The sequence below is a fragment of the Rana temporaria genome, chromosome 3 (genome assembly GCF_905171775.1).
Source record: "Rana temporaria chromosome 3, aRanTem1.1, whole genome shotgun sequence".
NCBI lineage: Eukaryota > Metazoa > Chordata > Amphibia > Anura > Ranidae > Rana > Rana temporaria.
Window position 1 is genome coordinate 148,770,085 of NC_053491.1, and position 25,499 is coordinate 148,795,583.

Sequence of the window (25,499 nt, forward strand, 5' to 3'; positions counted from 1 at the left end):
GCCTTTTTGCAAACTAAAAACGTGTCATCTTGTTTTTTTGCTGAAAGTAATGGCTTCTGGCCACTCTGCCATAAAGCCCAACTCTATGGAGCATACGGCTTATTGTTCTATGTACAGATACTCCAGTCTCTGCTGTGGAACTCCGCAGCTCCTCCAGGGTTACCTTAGGTCTCTGTGCTGCCTCTCTGATTAATGCCCTCCTTGCCCGGTCCGTGAGTTTTGGTGTGCAGCCGTCTCTTGGCAGGTTTGCTGCTGTTCCATGTTCTTTCTATTTGGTTATGATAGATTTGATAGTGCTCCTAGGGATCATCAAAGATTTGGATATTTTTTTTTATTTTCTATAACCTAACCTTGACTTGTACTTCTCAACAACATTGTCCCTTACTTGTTTGGCGAGTTCCTTAGTCTTCATGGTAGTGTTTGGTTAGTGGTGCCTCTTTCTTAGGTGTTGCAGCCTATGGGGCCTTTCAAAGAGATGTGTATATGTAATGACAGATCATGTGACACTTAGATTGCACACAGGTGGACATCATTTCACTAATTATGTGACTTCTAAAGGTAATTGGTTGCACCAGAGATTTTTATGGGCTTCATAACAAAGGGAGTGAATGCACACATGCCAATTATAATTTTTTTTTTTCTGAAAAATAGTTTTATGTATTTATTTTTCTAATTTTACTTCACAATTTTAGACTTTTGTGTTCTGATCCATCACACATAATTCAGATTCAAACAACATTGAACTAAAGGGATGAAAGAAAAATCCTGGATCGCCACACTCCTCAAAAAACGTCTTTATTCAAAACATGAAAAAAAAAAAAAAATCAAATGGAAAAAACACGATGCAAAACATGTTGGCTCTTTTTTTGTTTTTTGAGGCGTGCGGTGATCCAGGATTTTTCTTTCATCCCATGCTAATTGAGCACAGCCAGCACCCTCTTGGTTTGTTGGGACGGAAGCAACAGGGATTAATAGTTTTATAGAGTGGTATACTTTTCTTCAACATTGAACTAAAGGCTGTAAAGTAACACAATAGGTAAAAAGCCAAGGGGGGTGAATATTTTTTGCAAGGCACTGTAGGACCTTACTATCGCTGGAAACCAAGCTACAGAAATAAGAAGCCATGACGGTGCCTTCCACCTAAAACTGAACTATCCTTATATGTTAGTTCATTGCAATACTAATTCATTTTCTTGTTGTTTTTACAAAATTCCTCAGATAATCTCTCTGGACCTGAGTGTAAATTGGCTGCAGAGCTCACGTTCAAATATTAAATGCTTAGTTTACCTCTTGCACAATATTTCTACCGTATTTAGGATGTACCATTGTGCAAATGCATCCTACCCCACCCTCATACCGCCTAGTTCTTCTCCCCTGAAGCCGTTGTCACATTTAAAATTGGTGTGGCTGTGCAGTTTTCTGTGAATGAATAAACTACAAGTCCTGTTGCCCACTGTGGCAGATGGATTTGTAGTTCTCAATAGACTACCAGTGTGGTAATCGGGTGCACTTCCATTGAATCATCCTCTGGCTCTCCAACTGACAGCCTATACAAAAGTACTTGCAGAGAGTTGAAAGAAGTGTTTGCAGGAACCTGGAGTTGTACCCCTGATCCGCTGATCACAGGAGCTTTGCAGGCTCCTATAAAAAAAAAAACTAAAGTAAATTAAGTAAATGTTTGGGAGGAATCAAATAGTGATACATCTTTTATTTGTGTTTGGTAATTTTTTACCTGTACCATATATGCCTGCTACAAGTTATTGTTGCACATCATCCTGGATCCTTGGGGCATTTTATTATTTTAATGGCCTGATAATGATACTTTGACTGCTATCCTTGTTTACCAAGCAGCTATATTTGCATATCCAACTCTATACATATACCATTTAAAAGCTCAGTAACAAATAGCTGTCCTGTTTATGCAACTGGTTTGTTTGATATACAGTGATAATTAGTCTTCTTAACAGCATTGGTAGGCATCATTTATCCCCATGGAAACAAGGTGACATGTTGCAGATGGAAAATATGACTGCAAAATGTTCAAAGTGCTGAGAAATGTATTTAATGGCACTTGCCTAAGCCGTGTACATTTCAGTATTAGAACTATCATTGCCTTTCTCTCTTGTATAATGTTATTATCATAAACTGCTGCATAAGTATTCTATGCAAAATATTTTTTTGCTTGATAGATGACAATAATTACATTTGCCTGATCATTCATTATGTGCAAATGCTTATTTCTAGTGAGTTGGAAAATTTAAATTTAGAATTATTGCTAACCAAATTGCCTTTATCTGCGAAAGTGCATCTGCTCACAATTACTTACAAGAAGGAAGAATGAATTCATTCAGCACTTGCCATTGCTTTTCTTGATCAATATAACTGGCGAGTGATGCTCATAGTTTAGTGGACCATTATTCATTATTGTTTAAATGCTAGTGAATCTTACAGTGCGTACATTTGAAATGATAATACTTAAACCCAACAATCAAATTTCAATGTGACTTTCATTGGGTCTTTTAAAGTAAGAAAAGTAATTTATCCTTTTTTATAAAAAGCACTTTTGGGGCATGAATAAATACCATTTGTTATAGCCACAAATGTCTTCCAGTTACAAGTGCAATCCTTCTCTATAGAGTACCCTTCATCTTGCATCTTACATATACAGCATTGTGCTCATTCCAAAGACCTACTGTTGGGCCAATATTTAAAGGGCCTTTTAACTTTTATAGTAGCTTTATGTACAGTTGAAACATATTTATTTGCATAGTTCTTGTGGTGTTCACATTAAAATAAGCTTTTCAAAACATGGATGCCGCCTTCGCTAACCACCTTATGAAAATGCTAGCTGCCTAAATATTTTGTTCGATACATTCTAATACAGTAACGCAAGTATGTATGTAAGGAAAGTTACAGAAAAGTCAGACATCTTTATTTGTGAATTTGTTTTGGATTAGTGATTCAGAATATTGAAGCCAGAAAGTCGGCATGGCAGCCCGAAAATCAGAACTTGCAGAATGAGATGTTAATAATAGAAGCTCCCACTTTTTCATCTGCAACCTTTTCCTTTTAATTTTCTTGTTTAACATTTTATTGAAGTTTTATAAGGTTTACAGAAAGAATACGTTTAACTTACAATCAGTAAAAGCCAGTAATAGGTAGTGCATTGAAAGGTATAGGTGCAGAGTATTGTCTAGCACCCTTAGACTACCCAACTGGGAGCAGACTGTGCCATAAGGGGAAAGCAATATGTTTAGCAGTTATTGGAGCAAATGAGATAAAAGTAACAAAATATTTCTGCATAGAAGTGAGAGTGACACTTCCAGGGTCTTTGGGATAAAACAGGTATAATATATCAATTTCTTTAGAAAATTATCACAGAGGGACAAATAAGTGAAAGCAAGGTTACATCAAGGTGAGTAAGTATGATATGGTCTTAGAACACGTTACCTGCAGGGGTGTGGAATTTGGGAGGAAGAGGGGTTCAACCTTAAACCTTGGTGTTATCCCCAATCATTAAATTTGGGGACAGCAATGAGGCTCCCTGATAGAGGAGAGTAGTAACGAATGTGTGATATCTGGGAGACTGTAGGCTATGGTAGAAAATGCGGGCACATATGGGGTTTGCTTAATGAAGAAGGGGTGCAGGAAAAAAAGGGGGCAGAGATTGAGAGTGGAGGGTGGGGAAATGTAATAGGGTATTGGAGAAAGAAGAGAGGGAAGGGGAGGAGGAAGGATGGGGTGTGTTGGCAGACCTCAGGGGATAGGTGAAGAGAGCATGGTACTAAGGCTATGGGCGTAACATGGTTTTTTCGAAACCCGGGGGTAAGAAATGGGTCACCCAAGGGCTCCAGAGCTTCTCGTATTTGGGAACTTTAATAGAGTTGTTTCAATTTTAGTATGGATCATCACCTTGGTGATTCTATGCTTGGTTGTGAGTACACATAGGGAGAGGGGATTTCCAAGCTTTTGCTATGGTCTGTTTGGCAGCTGTTGTGATGTATACTAGTCGCTTAAATTGGCGATGGGTCAAGGCCTCAGGTTTGTTGTTCAGGAGAGCAACAGTGGCATCAGGCACTATCTTTGATAGGATTGAGAAAATCTCCGACCAGAAGGCTTGTGCTATATGTTAAGGTGTTTTCCATTCATACTGCAGCCTCAGAAGCACTGTGGTGGGTATTGAGGGAGGAATTTTTGTATCCTGGAAGGGACCAAGTACAAACTGGTTAGCACCTTTATAGTTTGCTTCCAAGGCGGTAATGTTGGGGGGGGGAGATTTTGTTTCCTGCTAAATAGAGGACCACTCTGCGTGGTCAAGTGTAAGGTTAAGATCTCTTTCCCATCTGCTAACATAGTCTGGGGGGTTTTGTTGTATCGGGGGCCACTAGGAAGGTGTAAAGCTCCAAGATTAATCCACGCCTATGTGGGTCAGATTTACACACACGTTGAAAGGGAGTAAAACTTGAGTTTGAGGGATCAGAGGGGGAATATGGCCTAAACAAATGCTTGATTTGTAGAAATTAGAAGAGTTCTGTGGAGGGAAAGATGTGTGTTTCATAGAGTGGAAGGGCTTAAAGGGGATTGATGCAAAGAATTGACGTGCTCTAAGGAGGCTCCAGACCAGACTGAAAAGGAGACAGAGAGGACCAAGCTGGGTAAAATGGGGGGTTGCATAGAAAAGAGTAAGGGGTTATGGGGAGATTGGAGGCCAAATTGACTCTTAAAGGAAACATTTTTTTTGCCGAAATGACTGTTTACAGGGTATAGAGACATAATAGGTAACCGATTCCTTTTAAAAATGATAAAAAATAGATAGAAATCTATCATATAATGTACATAGAGTTTCAGTTTCATTGTTGCACTTTTTCTGCTTCTCTGCTGCACAGAGCCAATACAAGGCAGTGATGGTTTGGAAAACAAAACTGATTGGTGTTGAGGGGTTTTAGACACACAGTAATCACACCTCCTTGATTAGTGACCACAGAGAGAAAGCTCCCATGACTTTTTTCATCAGGAAACAGACAACCAGGAAGTGTAAAGAACAGAGAAGGATTAGAGCAAAAACGAACAATGCGGACATGAAACCAGGACTGCAGTAAGGTAAAGGAAGCTATTTAGCTAAAAAAAATTGTTTCCTTTAGTGACCCTTTAAGTCTGTCCCAGGTGACGAGGGGACTGGTGTCCGCGGACCAGACATACAGAATAGCCGCACCACATAGTAGTGGCTCGGCTCGGGTCTACTTTCATCAGATAGGAGGTACATAAGGAAAACATAAATATAGAAAAAACAGCCAGCACAATATTAATAACCCTGTTAAAGCTGCTGAACACTCAGGGTCAGTTATTCAAATCCCATGCAGTAAAATGTAAATGGCTAGTACAGCGCTGATAATAAGTCCATTAATCAAAAAACACCAATGTGTGATGTCTTCAGTGGTGCAAGATATAATAAACATGCAGGTGACTCTGTGGGTAAACCTCAACCAATGGAAAAAATGCCCGCTCACCTCCCAGTGTAGACCCTTGATTACAGAGGGTCACACACACTTTCCCTTATAGGGTATATTGATGTATCATCAGTCAGCCAAGGAAGCTACAAATCCTGATAGATACCTCCTGATAAGCGGAACAGGTGCCCAGACATCGGATAAAAGAAGGGGGACCAAACTTCGGAGCCACAGTAGACATATAAATAAAAAAATATATAGTGCTCTCTGCAAGCATAGTCTGTTATTTAAAATTAGGAAGGAAGACAACCTAACTTGATTTGCACGGATCAGTCATTGATGGCTTATTTTCCCTCATGGACTTCAGCATGAGAACGGTAATGTACCCTTTACAGGAACGGTGCATTGATGCAACCATAGGAAACACGTTACAATGCCCGGGCTATACTTACTATGTATCCCCATATACCTTTTGCAGTAGCAAGTATTAACAATTGTCCTACATAACTTTGCTGACCCATTGCGGTTTTAACTATAGTATCTATTCATATGGATTGTCACCCAAGAAGAACTGTATTTGATGGTTTACAATACAGTCATAGAGTATACCATACTTGAATAACAGGATCTCTATCAGAGTAAGCCGTGGGTGGAGTATAGAGACTTCTTCATGCATCAATGTCTACAGCATATAGGACTGACTGGTTCACTTGCCATACTCATAGCTTGATCATCCTTGCTTTCAATCCATCTAGTTTAAGCACACCAGTCCCAGTGTCTAAGTTCCACTCAGCCAGCTATTACATAGCGTGATTACGCCAGGCTTACCTCCCGTGTTTTACATGGCATCTGGACGCATCTATATGTTTTATGTTATATGTCATGTTTATGTCTGATGTTATTTGATAATCAACACTTTTGTCACCATACATTGCAGTGACGGCCTTTGTTTATGTGAGGTTGTCATTATTTTTGTCTGATACTCAAATTGTAGCCAATTGTGTTACAATAAGTTAATGTTTTCAGAAATACTCTATTATGATCCATCTGTTACCATAATAACCCCTTCTGATGTTCTATAACAAGTCTTGCAGTTTGTATATGGTTTTAGTTATGATAACTACACCATACATGGTAAGTCTATTTTTTTCCAATACACTTGGCACCCTCCTTTTTGTTCATTTAGGTACTATACCTCATGAAGCCTGACTGGAAAACTCCCAGGATGTTGATAGGACATTTCTAAGAGAGGCCCAACTATTACAGTTCACCTTCACCATTATAGGAGTAAGCTCTTTCTCTGATTCAAACCCAGACTCAAAAAGTGCAAGAAATGCGCTTTCTCTGTTCTTATGCAGTAGCTTTAAGCTCGCTCCTGGGATGGCAAAGATGAGTAGTTTTCCAGTCAGGCTTCATGCGATAAGTAAATGGCTCATACCTATAGCAAGATCGTTTTTCATCTTTAGTCAAAGGTGTACATACACTCCTTACTGGCAGTTTTTTGGTAAAGGTGAACTAACCCTTTTATCCTTCAAAAGGGCATAGTGCCCCAATGATGTGCAACCTTGTCTTTCAAATGTGGAGCTTATTTGTCACCACAGATACTCTCTCCTTTTTTTTCTATTGTCTTCCTGTGTTTGCATTGGACCCCAACTTTCTTCTAGGGAGATTGCATGGGACCCCAACCCTAAAACGTTCTTCTGTTTACTTTTTTTTTTTTGTGTGTGGATGTTCTGTATTAATATTAGTAATACATATAATCAGAGTAGTAGTAGTTCTCATTACATGGTAAGTGCCAGGTAGAAAAGAAGATGATCCATGCAAAGCCTTATACATGTAGTACAAATAGTGACAATAGTGGAATTTTACTAATCATTATTTTGGAACAGTTGGAAAATGTGAGCAGGCATCTGACTGGCTATGATATGTATAAAACCATTATTTTTCTTTTGCATTGCATGTTTTTTTTTTTTTTTTTTTAACACAAACCCAATTTAAGTGGTGTATTGTTTAGTTAACAAATGGTTATTTTTATGTAACCTTGAACATTGTACTGATTTGTTTCACACATAGCTGTGTTGATCCTAGCATTAAATATCTATTATTTCTTGTGTTGGAGAATATTATTTAATTTGAGTTGGCTTGAATATTTTGCAAGTTAATGTGAGCCTGACTTGAATTATATTATGCATTCCCAGCACTGAAAATAAATGCTTGTACCACAGTCTTGAGGATTTAAAAGCATATGCAGAGAATATTGTTTGTGATTGGCTTGAAGGTCCTTTTTTCAATATATTAGTGTGTAGTAATGTGAAGTATCTTGAGATTTAACAAGTGGCTTTCTTCTTTTCAGAACAAGTACATAGACACTTACATCAGTATGAGGTTGAATACCTGCAATTTGCTTTCCGTTGGATGAATAATCTTCTGATGAGAGAGATCCCCCTGCGGTGTACCATCAGGCTGTGGGATACATACCAGGTGAGTCCAAGCAGCAGGTGACCCATTGCTATTAATTTCAGGTGTACAAACAATCTTCTCTAGAGTTTGTCTTTCCTTTGTTACATGCTGTCCTGATATGAAAACAACACATAGCATTTCATCCAAAACAATACAGATATGTTATGAAAAACGATAAAATATTGATGTTTTACGCAGCGTTAATTATTGCCATTCCTTTGCTATTCTTTTATTGTTTTTTTTTTTCTTTTTTTAATTAGCATGTCTTAGGCACATGTCAAAGTTGTCATTCATTCATTGGAAGTTTTGAATGAAAATATTATGAGTTCCATCTGTGGGACTCCGTTTTCAATAGAACACAAGGCTGTAGATCATTGACACTTTTTGTAGCCCCGTAACTGAAGGTTCGTACCTTGATATGGACCAGTAAGATTCTGCAGAAGCTTGTGCATTATGACCCATGATTTCTTTATCGTACATCACGGGACACAGAGCGGCATTCATTACTATATGGGTTATATGGAGTACCTTCAGGTGTAGACACTGGCAATCTCAAACAGGAAATGCCCCTCCCTATATAACCCCCTCCCATAGGAGGAGTACCTCAGTTTTTACGCCAGTGTCTTAGGTGTTAGTCATGGTTTAGCTTGCCTCCGCATCCTTGGGATTAGGTGAGCTACCGGTTCTGTCCAAAAAAGCCTCAGCGCTAAAGTGGTCAGTAACCGGACCCCAAACCCTTGGGGTATAGCCCATAATGCTTTTCTTTTTAGAGAGCTGGACCCTGGGCCCAGAACTTAGAAACCTTTGCGTACCTAAAGTTTTCTGTTGCCAGGGTGCTATATGGGCCCAGGACAGTGGATCCTTCATAGGAACCCAGGGCCTGAAGGTCTAGACATCCCCACGGAGATGGGGGAAGATTGGGCCTCTTGCTTGGCAAAGTCCTGCGGCATGGAGCAGGTAAGTGAGGGGAAAACTTGCGGAACTTGGTTCTTAGCAGGTTTTTTTCTGGGGGGTCACAGGGGACATGCCTAAAGTTATGCACTGCATCTGGCAAACTAGTCACATATCATAAAGATAGGATGGCTCTCTATGTATTATTCCCCATAAGATGTGACCTCCCTTGTAGTGTTGGAAAAGCATTGAGTGGGGCCTGTGTTATATAAAAATATATGTGTGTGTCAGAGAGCTTTGCTTACCTGCAGGCCTCCAGGCGATGCTCCATTCAGTCTTCCTCCTCAGAGCCTGCAAGCAGGCAAAACACTGACCTCCTCATGGTTCCAAGCTGCAGGCTGCAGTTTGCTGGAACAGAGAGGTCCCTTCCTCCCAAAATCCCCCCCCCCTCCCCCTGTCGGGAGGGGCATTTCCTGTTTGAGATGGCTGGGGGGGAAGGGCGGGTCAGTGGCTTAAAGGAAGGGGCGGCCCTTCCTTGTTTGTTTGTTCCATTCAATACTTTGGAACTGAGGAGAAAGATCAGAGCGGCAGCACGGGGCGCCGAGGACACACAGTGGCCAGAAAGGATATTGCAGTCTTCAGAGGACTGTTTTTTCAAGCCTAGAAATAGGCTGTTTCTTTTCCATCTCATAGTTTTTCTTTGCAATACTACTCAGGGGGACAGAATGTTTTTTCTTTCCTGGATTTGAAACAAAAAACGAAAAAAAAGAAAAAAAAAGTCATCTAGGGGAGAGGAAGCATTTTTTTATCCCCCAAACAGGTGTTTGGACAATTAACTTTTATAGTTCCAAATACCAATAGGTAGCAGGTGTACCTCGGTATTGTACCATGGTATGCCGCTGTTTTCCCTACAGGGAGCCTTGGGGCCATCGGGATCTGGGGCTGGAGCTGACGCGGGTCAGTCCAACCCTAAGATGGTCACGGAGGAGCGGACCCTCAGAAGAGGAGGTCCTTTCCTCAGGGGAATTGGACGACCTCTTGGACAAGGACCAAGTAGGTTCAGGGATCGAAGACCCGGATACAGAGGAGTCTGGGGCAGTCTCCCTGAGGGAGAGCTGGTGGATTCAAGGATTGTCGGACTTGGTCCATAGGGCATTCAACTTGCCAGTACCAGATCTCCAGGTATCGACGGTTTCAGCTTTGGGCTCACTGAGGGCGCCTCAAAGCAATGCTGTGTTTCCGATCCATCCTCTATTAGAGGGAATTTTGTTCCAAGATTGGAACAAGCCAGATAAGATCTTCTTACCACCTAAAAGGTTCTCTGTCCTATATCCTATGGAAGAAAAATTTTCCAAAAGATGGGCTACTCCTGCAGTGGACGCAGCCATCTCATGTGTTAACAGATCGTTAACATGCCCTGTAGAAAACATACAGGTGTTCAAGGATCCAGTTGATAAGCGCTTGGAAGCACTACTTAAGAACTCCTTCACTACTGCAGGGGCAGTAGTACAGCCAGCTGTGGCTGCGATTGGGGTCGCTCAAGCATTATCGGATCAATTTAAGCAGATGCTTAAACTTATTCCGGCCCAGCAGGCAGAAAAATTTTCGGATGTCCCTAAGGCCATATGTTTTACGGTAGACGCAATCAAGGATTCTATCCAGCAAGCGTCACGTTTATCGTTATCCCTTATCCATATGAGAAGACTCTTATGGTTAAAAAGCTGGGAGGCTGAGCCCCCATGCAAGAAGCTCCTGGTAGGGTTCCCCTTCCATGGAGGACGACTCTTCGGAGAAGACCTAGATAAATACATTCAGACCATTTCAAACGGCAAGAGTACTCTCTTGCCAACTAAGAAGAAGGTTCAGGGACCTGCGTTTAAACGACAGTATTCCCCTGGGCAGGGGCCCTCTAATGCCAAGCAGTATCGACGGCCTCCTGCAAAAGCAAACTTCGGCTTCAACAGCAGATCACAAGGACAGGCTGTTAGAGGCAAAAGGCAGTGGTTTCGCAAACCAGCAAAACCAGCCCCCAAGCCAACCTTATGAAGGGGCGCCCCCACCCACGAAGGTGGGGGGAAGGCTGCGACTCTTTTCAGAGATTTGGGAAGCCAGCATTCCCGACGAGTGGGTACGGTCTTCCGTGGCCACAGGCTACAAATTAGATTTCCTAAGGTTTCCTCCTCCTCATTTCCAGAAGTCGAGGATTCCAAACGATCCGGAAAAGGGAGCCGCATTAAGATCGGCATTAGATCATCTACTTTCCCAGGAAGTAATAGTAGAGGTACCAGTCCTGGAACAGGGGCTGGGTTTCTACTCCAACCTATTCATCATCCCAAAATCCAATGGAGATGTCAGGCCAATTTTGGACCTAAAGATGGTAAATGCATATCTAAAGATCCGCTCATTTCGGATGGAATCCGTGCGGTCAGCAGCTGCCACACTCCAGAAGGACGACTTCATGGCGTCCATAGACATAAAGGATGCCTACCTTCATGTTCCAATTTATCAGCCACATCAAAGATATCTACGCTTCATGGTGGCTTCGCGTCACTTCCAATTCGTGGCGCTTCCCTTCGGGTTGGCTACGGCCCCCCGGGTGTTCACGAAGGTCCTAGCCCCAATCCTAGCCAAACTAAGGATCCAAGGGGTCACGATCCTAGCATACCTGGACGACCTCCTAGTCATAGATCACTCGTCTCCCGGCTTGGAGCGAGCAGTGGCCCTCACGGTCCAATACCTCGAGAGGTTCGGCTGGGTCCTAAATCGAGAAAAGTCAGCTTTCCAGCCCACAAAGCAGTTGGAATATCTCGGCATGAGATTAGACACAGAACAACAAGGAGTGTTCCTACCTCTAAGGAAGGTAAAAGCCATCAAGGAATTAATCCTACTGGTTCTAAGCAAGAAAGAACCGACTATTCGCCTATGTATGAGGTTACTAGGCAAGATGGTGGCCACATTCGAGGCGGTACCATACGCCCAGAGCCACACTCGCATCCTACAGGCAGCCATCCTGTCAGCATGGAGCAGAAGGCCACAGGCCTTGGATATCCCGTTGCCGCTCTCATCAAGAGTCCGACAAAGTCTGTGTTGGTGGTTAGACCCTCAGAATCTACTGAAGGGGAGGTCTTTCAGCCCAGTGGCTTGGAAGATAGTGACCACAGACGCCAGCCTGACGGGCTGGGGAGCAATTTTGGATGGTTGCACTCGCCAAGGTACTTGGGCAAAGCCAGAGAAGCAGTTGCCCATCAACATCTTGGAGCTCAGAGCTGCTCGACTAGCCCTCAGGGCTTGGACGTCAAAATTGCAGGGGTTCCCGGTGAGAATTCAATCAGACAATGCCACGGCCGTGGCATACATAAATCACCAAGGGGGAACCAGGAGTCAAGCCGCTCAGAGAGAGGTGAGCTTGATTCTTCTATGGGCAGAGGCTCATGTGCCCTGCATATCGGCAATATTCATTCCAGGAGTGGACAACTTTCAGGCGGACTTCTTAAGCCGCCAGACTCTATGGCCGGGGGAATGGTCTCTGCATCCACTAGTCTTTCAAGCACTCTGCCAAAGATGGGGAGTGCCGGACGTGGATATCATGGCATCGAGACTCAACAAGAAACTAGACAGGTTCATGTCCCGCTCAAGGGATCCGATGGCCTGCGGAACCGATGCGTTGGTTTGCCCTTGGCATCAGTTCAAACTTCTTTATGCGTTTCCCCCGCTCCAGTTACTACCCCGCCTGCTGCGCAGGATCCGGGTGGAGCACATACCAGTCATCCTGGTAGCTCCAGCATGGCCCAGAAGGGCATGGTACTCACTAATCTTAAGGATGGTAGTGGGAGACCCTTGGACTCTTCCTCTACGGCCAGACCTGCTATCGCAAGGTCCGATCCTCCACCCTGCCTTACGGCATCTAAAATTGACGGCCTGGAAGCTGAATCCCTGATTCTCAGGGGTAGAGGTCTGTCTCAGAAAGTAATCTCTACCCTAATCAGAGCCAGGAAACCGGTCTCTAGGGTGATTTATTACAGGGTCTGGAAGGCCTATGTAGGCTGGTGTGAGTCCAAGCGATGGCTTTCTCGCAAATTTACCATCGATAGAGTATTAAGTTTTCTCCAGCTAGGAGTGGATAAAGGATTGGCATTAAGCACAATCAAAGGACAGATTTCTGCTCTGTCAGTGTGGTTTCAGCGGCCGCTGGCCACCCACTCGCTGGTTAAGACCTTCCTTCAAGGGGTCTTACGTATTAGACCTCCAGTTAAATCCCCGCTTTGTCCGTGGGATTTAAATCTTGTTCTGTCAAGTTTACAGAAACAACCGTTTGAGCCGTTGGCTGATATTCCTTTGGTTCTACTGACAAGGAAGTTAGTATTTTTGGTTGCCATAGTTTCCGCAAGAAGAGTTTCGGAGCTGGCAGCCTTATCCTGTAAGGAACCATATCTTGTTTTTCATAAGGACAGGGTCGTTCTCCGCCCTCATCCTTCCTTCCTTCCGAAGGTCATATCCAGTTTTCATTTGAACCAGGATTTGGTATTACCATCCTTCTTCCCTAAACCTACTTCCAGAAAGGAAGGGTTGCTGCATACCTTGGATATTGTCAGGGCCATGAAGGCCTATCTTAAAGCTACAAAGAAGATCTGGAAGACAGATGTGCTGTTCATTCTACCGGATGGGCCCAAGAAGGGGCAGGCAGCTGCAAAGTCCACCATTTCTAGGTGGATTAAGCAATTAATCACTCAGGCCTACGGCTTGAAAGGGTTGCCTCCTCCAGTATCATTAAAGGCTCATTCTACTAGAGCCATGGGCGCCTCCTGGGCAGCACACCACCAGATCTCTATGGCTCAAGTTTGCAAGGCGGCAACCTGGTCTTCTGTCCACACGTTTACAAAATTCTACAAGTTGGACGTAAGAAGGAATACTGATACTGCCTTCGGGCAGGCAGTGCTGCAGGCTGCAGTTTGAGACCCTCGGATTCCGGGGGCTCCTCTTGTTCGAGTTAAATTTAAAAATTTTATTTTTCTCAACTAAGTTGGATTTATTATGATTTGAGTATATCTCTAAATTAAATCCTTTTGTCTTGGAGATGTTCTCCCTCCCCTCATTGTAAGCATTGCTTTGGGACATCCCATATAGTAATGAATGCCGCTCTGTGTCCCGTGATGTACGATAAAGAAAAAGAGATTTTTAATACAGCTTACCTGTAAAATCTTTTTCTTGGAGTACATCACGGGACACAGAGCTCCCACCCCTCTTTTTTGAGGACCATTTTGGGAGGCATACTGCTTGCTACAAAACTGAGGTACTCCTCCTATGGGAGGGGGTTATATAGGGAGGGGCATTTCCTGTTTGAGATTGCCAGTGTCTACACCTGAAGGTACTCCATATAACCCATATAGTAATGAATGCCGCTCTGTGTCCCGTGATGTACTCCAAGAAAAAGATTTTACAGGTAAGCTGTATTAAACATCTCTTTTTTGTTGGGAGGGAAGCTTTTCAAGCTCCTATGTAAAAAAATATATATATATTCCTGTTTTTATTTATTTATTTTTTTGAATATGGGTGCTTGCTAGGTTGACATTATGTAAAAAATTTGTAAAATGTCACTAGAACGCTAAAGTTATTATGTTTAGCCATTGTAAAAAAAAAAATTTTTTTTAAAGATATATAATAATTTTTGTAGACCATCAAGCACATTTTGAAAACATAACATTTTATTATTTTCTTCACCTTAAGAAAGTTGTTGTTGGTAAAACAATTGCCTAAATCAAAAAATAAACTTTCATATACATTTTATGTAATCAGATTGAGATTGTGTCCACATGTTGTTAAAAGCATGTTGTTTATACACACCAAGTTAAAACTTAAACCTTTTCTTTTTAGGCCACGTGAACACTGCAGCTGTCAAGCATTCATTTTACAAGTGTTTGACATTTTTTTTCTACCCCTTAAAATTAGAAGCTGATTGGCTACCATGCAAATCTGCACTAAATCAATTTCTATGTGTGCACATTGGCGCTTTACAGGCAGTGACATTTAGGGGCAGAAATTTGAATGCACCAAAATCACGTTTGGAAGAAGAGCGTCTGACCAGAAAAAAAAAAGGGTGATGCTTCTGAAAGTATGTTATCACTAGGCGTGTTTAATGCTTGAGAGTTAATTTCAGTGGCCAGAATAAATTAATGTTCTGGCCAATGAAATGAATGTCCAAATGCTTGATGTGCCTGAATTCACAGCTTTATTACACGTTCTCAATGCTGATTGTATCCTTTCAGGGGAAAGGCATATAGAAGAGCCTAGTATGCATGAGGCCTTAGATGGCACAGTCTGAAGATTTAGACATAGAGTGCCTGAAAGGGAGTTACACTTGCTGTGCTGTCTGTTGCAATCATTTACAATGTTTGGGGACATTTTCTCATGTATTAAATTTAAAATAAATACAACCCATCAGTTTAAAAATGCGTAGGTGTTTTAAAAAAAATACAATACAATTGACTCTGAACTATTGTATTTTCATTTTAAAGATTATCCACAAAAAATATCTTTATTTAAAAGACTAAATCTGCATGTAACCTTGTATTATATATATATAATGCAACAGTCTGCTTCCTTAATTGTTTGGAAATCATGCATTTTTTGTTAATATAATAATGAATATTTTAATTCTCAGATGCCCATCTAACTTGGCATGTTTGTATTTTTCTAACAATGTTTTTTTTTATATGTTGCTATAGGCACTGTTTGCAGGGATACTCTGGAAAAATGAGATAACATAGCTTGGCAAATTGCACATAATATATTATGCCTCCCAAGGAAGGTATTCTTAGCCTGTTGTGAGGGTGGTGCTAATATATTTTCATGGATGATCATTATGTTTTCTTTGGCTCTAGCTTGAAAGTGAAATGGAACTTATGATTGGTAGTGGGGTGTGAACGTGTATTATATTTATATTCACTTAGTTTTTGTTTTCTGTGAATTTTTTAATGCATGTTAGTTATGTTAGTTATTGTAGTTTACATTTTAGATAAAACGGGTCCTATTGTAAGTGAGAGGAAAAGCATTAAAGAAGGGATTCCCTACTCTTAGCATCTCTCGCTTTATTAAAAGCAGGAACTGCTGTGTCAAAATTCATGTGCAATTAATTTCCTGGTGAAATGGATGTTGTACGGTTTTTAGTCTCAGTTCACACTGTCACGACCTGAAAGTCACGCAACTTACAGTGTGACTTTGCCAGGCGACTTCAGTGCAACTTGAAGCAACTACAGGTAATGCCTGGGTAATCTTCCTGTAATGTCGGATCTAAATCACATCAATTAAGATGAGGATCCGACTTGAAGGTGACTTCTATTCAAGTCGGATAGAAGTCGCCTTGAAGTAGTTAATTAAGTAGCTAATTAAGACCACACTCATTGACTAAAATAGGATTTTAAATGTCACATGACTTTGGGTCTCACAAGTTGGATCCCAAGTCACGGTAGTGTAAAATGCCTTTTGGAGAGATGTTACCACACTTGGAGAAGAATGTATCAATTTGTGTTTGAATTTGTTGTGTATCTAGCTGGTTTAGCTTCCAACAAAGATTTGCACAGAACTGCATCTGTGGTACAATTGACTATACTCATGTAAGGTTGTATGGTGGGAATGTTGTAATGTAGGGAGTATATATATATATATATATATATATATATATATATATATATATATATATATATATATATATCTATCCAAACAGATTGTTATTTTTTTTCTGAGTAACACAGTGCTTACAGTGGGCACAATTAATACTTGATCTGCTGCAGATTTTTCACGTTTGCCCACTTACAAAGAAATTAAGGGTCTACAATTTTTTATCATAGGTGTATTATAGAGACAGAATATCAACCAAAAATCCAGAATAAAACATATGATACAAATGTTATAAATTGAGTTGCACTTCAGTGAGTAAAAATAAGTATTTGATCCCCAAGCATTTAATCCCCAAAATAGGATTAAGGTCTGGAGACTGACTAGGCCTCTCCATGACCCTAGTGTGCTTCTTCTTGAGACACCTCTTTTGTTGCCTTGGTGTTATGTGTTGGATCATTGGCATGCTGGAAACCTATTCACCACCCATATTCAGTGTTCTGGCTGAGGAGAGAAGGTTCTCATCCAAGATTTTACAATACATGGCCTGTCCATTGCCCCTCAATGTGACAACATTTGGCCTGTACCTTTAGCAGAGAAACAGCCCAAAGGCAAAATGTTTCCACCTCCATGCTTTACTATAGGGCTGGTATTCTTTTTTTTTTTTTTAATGGTTTATTTTATTTAGATTGTGTTCTGCAAGAAACAGAACATGTGGAAAAAATGAAAAACAAAACAAGGATGGTTGCAAGATTTGATTAACTCCAGAGACAGTCCAGGACTGAAGAATTCTGAAGCAGATTTGAAAGGAATGCTTGTGATGTTAAGACTGCAAGTTCCATTAAATCTGGCCACAGTCAAGTTTCTTGCTGGGCTTGTGAAAAAACAGTGTAGCGCTGGACAACAAATACCCTATAAATAAATAAATATATAAGGTAGCAAATATAGCCAATGTTAGACTAAAAGTGATGTGAGTCAATTAAAACATTAAATGAGATGTGCATAAAAGAAATTACTGTGCAAAACAATATAGCACTGTACAGCAGGTATCCAATAAATTAATATATGAATCAACTTATATTGTGAACAAATCAAATGAACAATAAAAAATGATAATAATGTGACTGATTCAGCACATAAAGTGCAAATCAAACAAATAAAGTCTACAGAAGAGGCTAGGAGTTATCAACCCTTTCCAATTCAGGTGATGAAAAGATGAAAGCAGTGAAAGTCCAATGTAGAAGTCCACAGGTGAAGAAAAGAGAAAATCAATCATCAGTGGCCCAACACCAGTGAGAGTAAAGGCTTACCGGAAAGCCTGTGACTTTTACCTTTCAGGATTAGTCTAAACAGGCATAGTAGGAGATTATGATCCCTTGAGGTGTCAGAAATAAGCCGGCGTGTCTCCACAGATCAGATGGTGAAATCCTCAGCTCCTCATAGAGTTAATCCGCTCCCAGGTGGGATTCGCATAGGTGTATATTGGCGTGTATCAACAAACACCACATAGGGAGAAAAAAAAGGAACAATCCCATAGTGTAGCCATATAAAAAAGGGGGATTTATTTAAAAGATAAAAGTAACATAAAATGGCTCTCATTCATAGAGAGTGATACAAAATCCTTGCAAGGATAGAAGCTCCGTATGAAATCAGACCGCCTTGGGCCGTTAGCGCATGCTTAATGCGTGTGTATTTGCCCGACGATCGTTTCGTCGTAATGACGTCAGGGGCACCGTGAATTGGAAGGGGTTGATAACTCCTAGCCTCTTCTGTGGACTTTATTTGTTTGATTTGCACTTTATGTGCTGAATCAGTCACATTATTATCATTTTTTATTGTTCATTTGATTTGTTCACAATATAGGTTGATTCATATATTAATTTATTGGATAAAAGAGAGGAGATGTTGCACTAGTTAATTAATATGATCTAAACACAGATGGATAAGAAATAAAAAATTGAAGCCAGTAAGTCCAAATTAAATGGGAAACTGTGAAAAAAAAATGAGAAATAGTCCCAGTATGTCCACAATAAATATAATTCATATAGGGGTGAACAAATGTTGAAGAACAAATGAGACAGCCACCACCACAAATCAATAAAGAATGGAGGCTTACCACATGGCAAGCAATAAATGCTTGCCGCTGCAAACCCCAGCCAGGGCCTTTAGGCGATCCTCACGGATCCTCACCGATGTACAGTGCTATATTGTTTTGCACATAGTCATAGTAATTTCTTTTATGCACATCTCATTTAATGTTTTAATTGACTCACATCACTTTTAGTCTAACATTGGCTATATTTGCTGCCTTATATATTTATTTATAGGGTATTTGTTGTCCAGCACTACACTGTTTTTTCACATATTTCTTCACTCTTTGTATCTAAGTTGTAGTGTTTAGCAGCAGGACGTCCTTCTCAGGACCTATTTTTAATTGTTTTATTAGTATCACTGTTTTTTTCTCACTAAGCGCAGATTTCCCCTTACCCCATTTTCCCTTCTTACACACTTCTTGCTGGGCTTCCCTGACTGAGAACCATAGCTTTCCATTTTTTTCACAACATTCATGCCTTTCATAACTGAGACAAACACAACATGCTTTTTATCTAGCCAACTGGTTAAGGTAGTACAGATGAAAAACTGGGAACCATTTGTGTTAGGGCCAGCATTGGCCATAGACAGAATTCCTGATCCAGTGTGCCTCAGAGTAAAGTTCTCATCTGCAAGCTTGTTTCCATAGATAGATTTTCCACCAGTTCCATTGTGATGGGTAAAGTCTCTACCCTGGCACATAAAGTCGGGGATGATTCTGTGGAAGCCAGAGCCTTTGTAACCAAATCCTGGTTGTCCAGTGCACAACTGAAAGAAGTTTTCACAGGTCTTTGGAACAACATTAAATCTCAGCTCAATAATAATTTGGCCTAGAGGGCAGCCGTCAGCTGTGATGTCGAAGAAAACCCGCTTATTTGCCATGGTGACAACCCGGCAAACGGACTGTACAGCGAAATAAATTTTTCTGAGATCACCGCTCCTTTCGGCGAGAAAGAACAACCGAAAAAAGATGGGATGGTATTCTTAGGGTCATAGTTAGCATTTTTCTTCCTCTACACAGAGTTGAGTTAATGTCAAAGAGCTCAATTGTGTTCTTATCTGACCAAAGCACTTTATCCCAACCTTCTCTGCATTATTTAGATATTCATTGACAAACTTCAAATGGGCCTATAAATGTGTCTTGTTGAGGAGTGGGACCTTGTGGGTGCTGCAAGGTTTCAATCCATGGCAGTGTTTTGGGTTGTTTGGTGACTGTGGTCCCAACAGCCTTGAGATCATTCACAAGCTCCTCCCATGTAGTTCTGGGCTGATGCCCCACTTTTCTCATGATCATCCTTACCCCATGAGGTGAAATCTTGCATAGAGCGCCAGACCAAGAGCAATTGATAGTTATTTTGTATTTCTTCCATTTGCAAATATTCGCTCCAACAGTTGTCTCCTCACCAAGCTTCTTGCTGCTGATCTTGTAGCCCATTCCAGCCTTGTGCAGGTCTATAATCTTGTCCATGATGTCCTTTGACAGCTCTTTGGTCTTGCCCATGATGGTGAGTTTTGAATATAAGAAAGAGATTCTGTGGACAGGTGTCTTTTATACACATAACAAGTTGTTAGAAGCACCTTCTTAATTTGACAAGACTAATCTGTGTACCACATGAGCACATATTGTAGCCAGTCTGTGGGAGCCAGAATTATTGTTGGTTGGTAGGAGATCAAATACTTATTTACTCACTGAACTGCAACTCAATTTATAAAATTTGTGTCATATGTTTTTGTTCGGGATTTTTTGTTGATTTTCTGTCTCTGTCATTTAAATACACCTATAATAACAATTATAGACCTTTTTTTTCTTTGTAAGTGGGCAAACTTACAAAATTTGCAGGGGATCAAATAATTATTTCCCCCGCTGTATATATAATAAATGTATTAAGTTCAATTGTGAGCAAAATATATACATTTCAAAGAAAATGCATATACCCTTATCGGAATATAAAATTCCCTTATTCATAAGTGCATTGTTGGAGGTATTGCCAACTGAAGATGTCATCATGATGAAGCATACATTAAGGCGGGGCTACAGGAAGCAACATCATTCTACCTGACATGGAAGCAGTGAAAATCACCCGAGTTGTATGGGCAGGCAGCTGAGTTCGCACTAGCGACAGTGGAGCCGAGATTGCTACATGTTAAAATGTATGTGCCTGGGAGGAATGCATATTTTAATGTAAGCATTTACATTGTTGGTTTAGTGATGCAAAAGGTTTTACACTGTTGGAGATTTCTTGTTTTTTCTGGTTTCCATCTGGTCCATATATATAGCTGGATGTATTGGAGAAAAGGAGCTCTGAATGGTTGATCTCTGAGAGGAGAAGGCTCATATTGACTTGCTCGTCACAATTGCACTTTATATATTTATTGTATATAATTGCTGTGTATTAGATAAATTAATAAGTAAATCACATATAGGGTTTATAGAGCAGGTGATAGAAGTGGTTATATTAAGCTTTTTGGAAAGGCAGTGGTTGGGCAGACCGCACCTGGACAAACAAGTTTGACTTATAAACGCATACCGATTTGCGCCATAGTGATGGTGCCATAGTTCAAAACAAATAAGTAAATCTTGTAGTGGTGAAACTTGCAACATATTTAATGATAATATGGCAGTTGGGATAATGGAGTCCACATCAGGGGATGAGGAGTACAGTGATACAGAAAAGGAGGAGAGAGGTATAATACCTTTTTGATTTTCCTACTGGATTCTGTTAGCAATGACATTATTTATCATGCTTTTGCATTTGTCTGGTGCACAGCACCATTGTTGCTGTCATGCCACTCAGCTGCAGGATTCAGCAAACTGCCAATTTTGCTACATTGTTTTTTTTATAGTTTATTAATTACAATAGAAATACATATATTTTGTTTTGGAGTAATATCCACTGTTGTCAATTATCTGTACAATGTTTTATTCATGCACAACCCTCTTCCAAAAAAACAAATCAAGTGCGTTCTTTTTCCTTGGCTCTGAAACAGGTGAACTTTAAGCAATTGTGCGACAAATATGTTGCTTATGTTTGCAGCACGGGAGGCCCTAAGTTTACAACAGCACAGTGTCTTTGTCTGAAAATTGTATATTTTCAGTATAGTACCAATATGATTTTCCCCAGTACTGAATATTGCATGCATGTTTTTGATTAGTCAATGTTTCTAGCCTTTCTCTGTGAACTGCATGCATTGTTTGGATTCTGAAAAGAAAAAGGCAGTGTTCAGTATCTGAACGAAAATGGCTTTGTGGCATTACTTTACTGGACCACAACAGGTTTATAGAAATAACCCTGCGGTTTTGTCAGCTTTGCCTCTAGAGAGTGGTATTAGAGATCGCTCAACCAAATCCATGGCAGCTAACCCTGGTCAAGCCTTTTGAGACTTGTTGTGTAAACAGTGATAATGCATCATGTCTCTGAAACTGTTTTCTGTGTCTGGAACTAGTGTAGCATTATTTTAACCCCTCCTGTTTTCTTCCTAATTATGTATTTATGAATTTGCACAGTGTGGCCTTGTTTTAAGCGATTGTTAATTGCATAAATCATTTTCTGAAATTGATTTCTACATGCAATGTCTTTATAAGTTTCTTATATTTTCGTTTCTGTCATTATTTTTTTTTTATTATTATTTATTTAGGGCATGGAAAGCTTTATTTTTCTGTAAAATCCTTAAAGACCCAGCATTACCTTTATAATGCATTGTAATCTGCAGGTTCACACCCCTTTTCTTCCTCCTATGGGAAATGGCATGCTTACTTTCCTGATCTATGGATGAGGATTGGGAGGAGGTTACTGAAACTTTCTTACAGTATATTATTAGTATGGCCAATAGGATCGCACATTTCAAATTTAAACACCAACTGTATTATATTCCTGTTGAATGGAATCTAATGGGGTTGATGGAACAAACCTACTGTCCTAGATGTGGGAACGTTTCTGCTATATCTTATCCAAACTTGTCCTCTTTTTTTGGCTAAATTGTTTGATATGCTAACAACCTATTTTAGTCTGCAAGCTCCAAAAAACCTTGAAGGTTTGCCTACTTGGTGTACTGGATACTTGGTGTACTGGATAACCATGTTTCACTTGTAATCGTAATATGTTTTGTTTTGTTATTTGTTATGTTGTGCCCACACTGCCAAATGTCTGTCGTCTAATAAACCTGGCATTGCCTTTTGTATATCTTTTTATAAGGAAAGTGACTGTTCGAAAAAGTTTTCTAAAGTATGGCAACCTTGGCTAGACATTTTGGCTTCCCAAGTGGGGTCTGGAGAAAACAGTGTGTGTATGATAGCATTGTGCGATTGATGTCGCTTTGCATGTCCTTTTTTTTTTTCACAAATGGGACACAGATGACAACAAATGTGCCACAATATGCCCAAGTTACCTTTATGACGGCTTCATAAGTGAGAGTCACTGCTTAATAGGTCAAAGTATGTGTATATACATGTACAGTACATCTGATACTGAAGTCCTTGTAGAAATTGACAATGCGCAACATTTTTATCTTTGCAAATTAAGAGACTACATGAACAGTTTAAGTAAATATAAAAATAATGCATACCACAAAGCAAACCACTAATGGAGAAAGTCTAGTAGTGCAAACTCTTAACCGATAAGTTTGTTTTTGTTTTAAATAATAATGCACATTTTTTGCAAACTCTTAACCGATGAATTCACCCTTTAAAAATAAACAAATGCACCTTTTTTGAAGGTAAAAAAAAAGTGAATTTTTTTTTTTTAAGGAGCTTGCAGAGCATTGTACCCACGATCAGCAGATTGCAGGTGCAATCTCAGGTTTCTGAAAACTCTCAGTATAGCTGTTTGCTCGTACCTCTAAGGCCCGGTACACACGAGCAAACGTACGGTGAAAGCGGTCCGTCGGACCGTTTTCACCGTACATGCCTGCCAGAGGGCTTCCATCGTACAGAAGTCCGCGCGTAAACAATACGCGGGGCGTGTCCGCGTCGATGACGCGGAGACGTGGGCGGGCCTGCCATTTAAAGGCTTTCACGCATGCGTCGAAGTCATTCGACGCATGCGAGGGACAGCGGGCGCTCGGACATGTACGGTAGGTCTGTACTGACGACCGTACATGTCCGAGCGGGCAGGATTCCAGCGGACGGTTTTAAAACACGTCCATGAATATTTGCCCGCTGGGAAAAGGCCCGGCGGGCAAATGTTTGCTGGAATTCGGCCCGCTCGCGCCTACACACGACCAAACATGTATGCTGAAACTGGCCCGCGGACCAGTTTCAGCATACATGTTTGGTCGTGTGTACGGGGCCTTATAGGCAGGCAGTTACCTGAGAGCCGGAAGATCAATAAACTAGGAGGACGCTGACCAGCACCCTCCTAGTTCATTAAGAAAGCCAAAATGGCTGACGGTACCTGTAAGAACTAATTCACAGGAAACTGAATGAATAATGTAGACCTGTAGGCGGAGCCCCACACAGACACACTGTTTTCAAATTGTGACAGTGGTTGTGGGGGGAGGATCCCCCACCTGCTGTCACAAGGAGGGGAGACAAATATTGGTTTATCATAGAGTATTTGCATAACATCTACTGTATATATGCAAATACAGTCAGTCTTGCACTGCCAAGAGCCACAGTGCCAAGCCCACCCCTCAGTCAGAATCGTCACCACTTCAAAATTTCTCAATACAGTGGTTATCTAAAGTCGCCCATTCCTAGGTTGTTCAATCTTGATGGACACTGGTTGTGCAGTAACCTAGTAATTTGAAATGCATGTTTGACATACTTTCAGTGCTGTATGGTGGTGCAAAATACAAACATTTATTGACATGTGTAAGACCTGTGCAGCTGCGAGGTTAAACTGTACTTGATTGACAACTAAAGACTATGGCATAAGAAGTGTGCTGGCAGCATAGATTCATGGTAAACAACGCAATCTAGAACTCTGCTCCTCAGGCACCCTTTCTTTAGTGAGCCGAGTAGCCCCTGCCCTCCATAAATGCAGAGATTTAGTTGCATGTCTCCTTTATACTGTAAGTGACTAAATTTGTCTCCATGCCCTGCTAATAAACTTAGACAGAAATGCCTTGTTGGAAGTTATGCAACATAAAAGTGCAGTCTATTACTCATTAGTTTCTATAGGATCATGCTGTTTGCAGCTTTAATTTTATGTTTTCTCAGACCCTAAATCCTTTGCAAAGTCTGAAGGATAAAACATAACTTTTTTTAGTTTTACTTTAAAATCCTCTGCAGAAGAGAAAAAAGATCAAGGGCTTACTATGATGCCGCTGAGGTTTCATAACTGGATTTTGACACCTTGCAATAAATTTCAAAAGGAGCTTGCCAACAAAGAAAGGTTAAGGTAGTGAGAGGAAATTTGTACATAACATTCAGGCATTCCACGGTAACTCTGCTTACCACACACCTGTCAACTGCCTATAACTATCTGTCGGCCTCAAACTTGCTGAGCAAATTTTGAGAGACACCAGAGAGAGCTCTGCCTTCTGAGTGCCACTTTCACAGGCTCTCTGCTGTTGCATAGCAGCAACTCCTGATTACCTAGTTATGGAACTAACTGCAGTCTAGCTGGTATGTTGATATTGTGACATGCAGTCTGTGACTTTGCAGAAGTGCAAACATCTTTTACTCATGTCAAATGTTTTTTTCTGCCTTTGTGAAGCATGGTGGTCCAAAAGACTTATATTGCTATTTCATTGTAAGAAGGTATTGTTGAACCCACGGACAAGCTGAGCTGCAAACATATAAGTAGTAACAGTCACATGACAGAGACCTTAAAGTGGAGCTCCAGTCTCCTTCAGAAAAACATTTTAAAGTCAGCAACTACAAATACTGTAGCTGCTGAATTTTAATATTAAGACACTTACCTGTTCATGAATCCTGCGGTGTCCTCACACGAGCCAATTTTTATCGGCAATCAGGTCCTGCCGCCACCATCTCCACTAAGGGAAACTGGTTCTTTACTGCGCATCTGTGAAGAGTGCGGTGCTCTGTGAATTGTCCAG

The 25,499-nt window shown here is 40.8% G+C and overlaps 2 protein-coding genes across 2 annotated transcripts in view; one reads left to right on the forward strand and one right to left on the reverse strand.

Annotated features, from left to right (window-relative positions):
- Window positions 1-25,499, forward strand: part of TBC1D22A (TBC1 domain family member 22A) — a 735,477-nt gene that overhangs the window by 450,306 nt on the left and 259,672 nt on the right. Inside the window, exon 11 of the mRNA XM_040343645.1 lies at window positions 7,801-7,928. Coding sequence (XP_040199579.1) covers window positions 7,801-7,928 — 128 coding nt within the window. The remainder of the gene's footprint in view (window positions 1-7,800; window positions 7,929-25,499) is intronic.
- LOC120930243 (peptidyl-prolyl cis-trans isomerase-like) lies at window positions 17,094-19,449 on the reverse strand. Its single transcript, XM_040341467.1, has 2 exons — window positions 18,897-19,449; window positions 17,094-17,105 (listed from the first exon to the last, which is right to left on the reverse strand). Exons 1-2 carry the CDS (start codon window positions 19,380-19,382, stop codon window positions 17,094-17,096), a joined length of 498 nt encoding a protein of 165 aa, XP_040197401.1. The 5' UTR covers window positions 19,383-19,449.

Coding starts and splice junctions, on each gene's coding strand:
- LOC120930243 (XM_040341467.1), bottom strand. CDS start 19,382: ATGGCAAATAAGCGGGTTTTCTTCGACATCACAGCTGACGGCTGCCCT.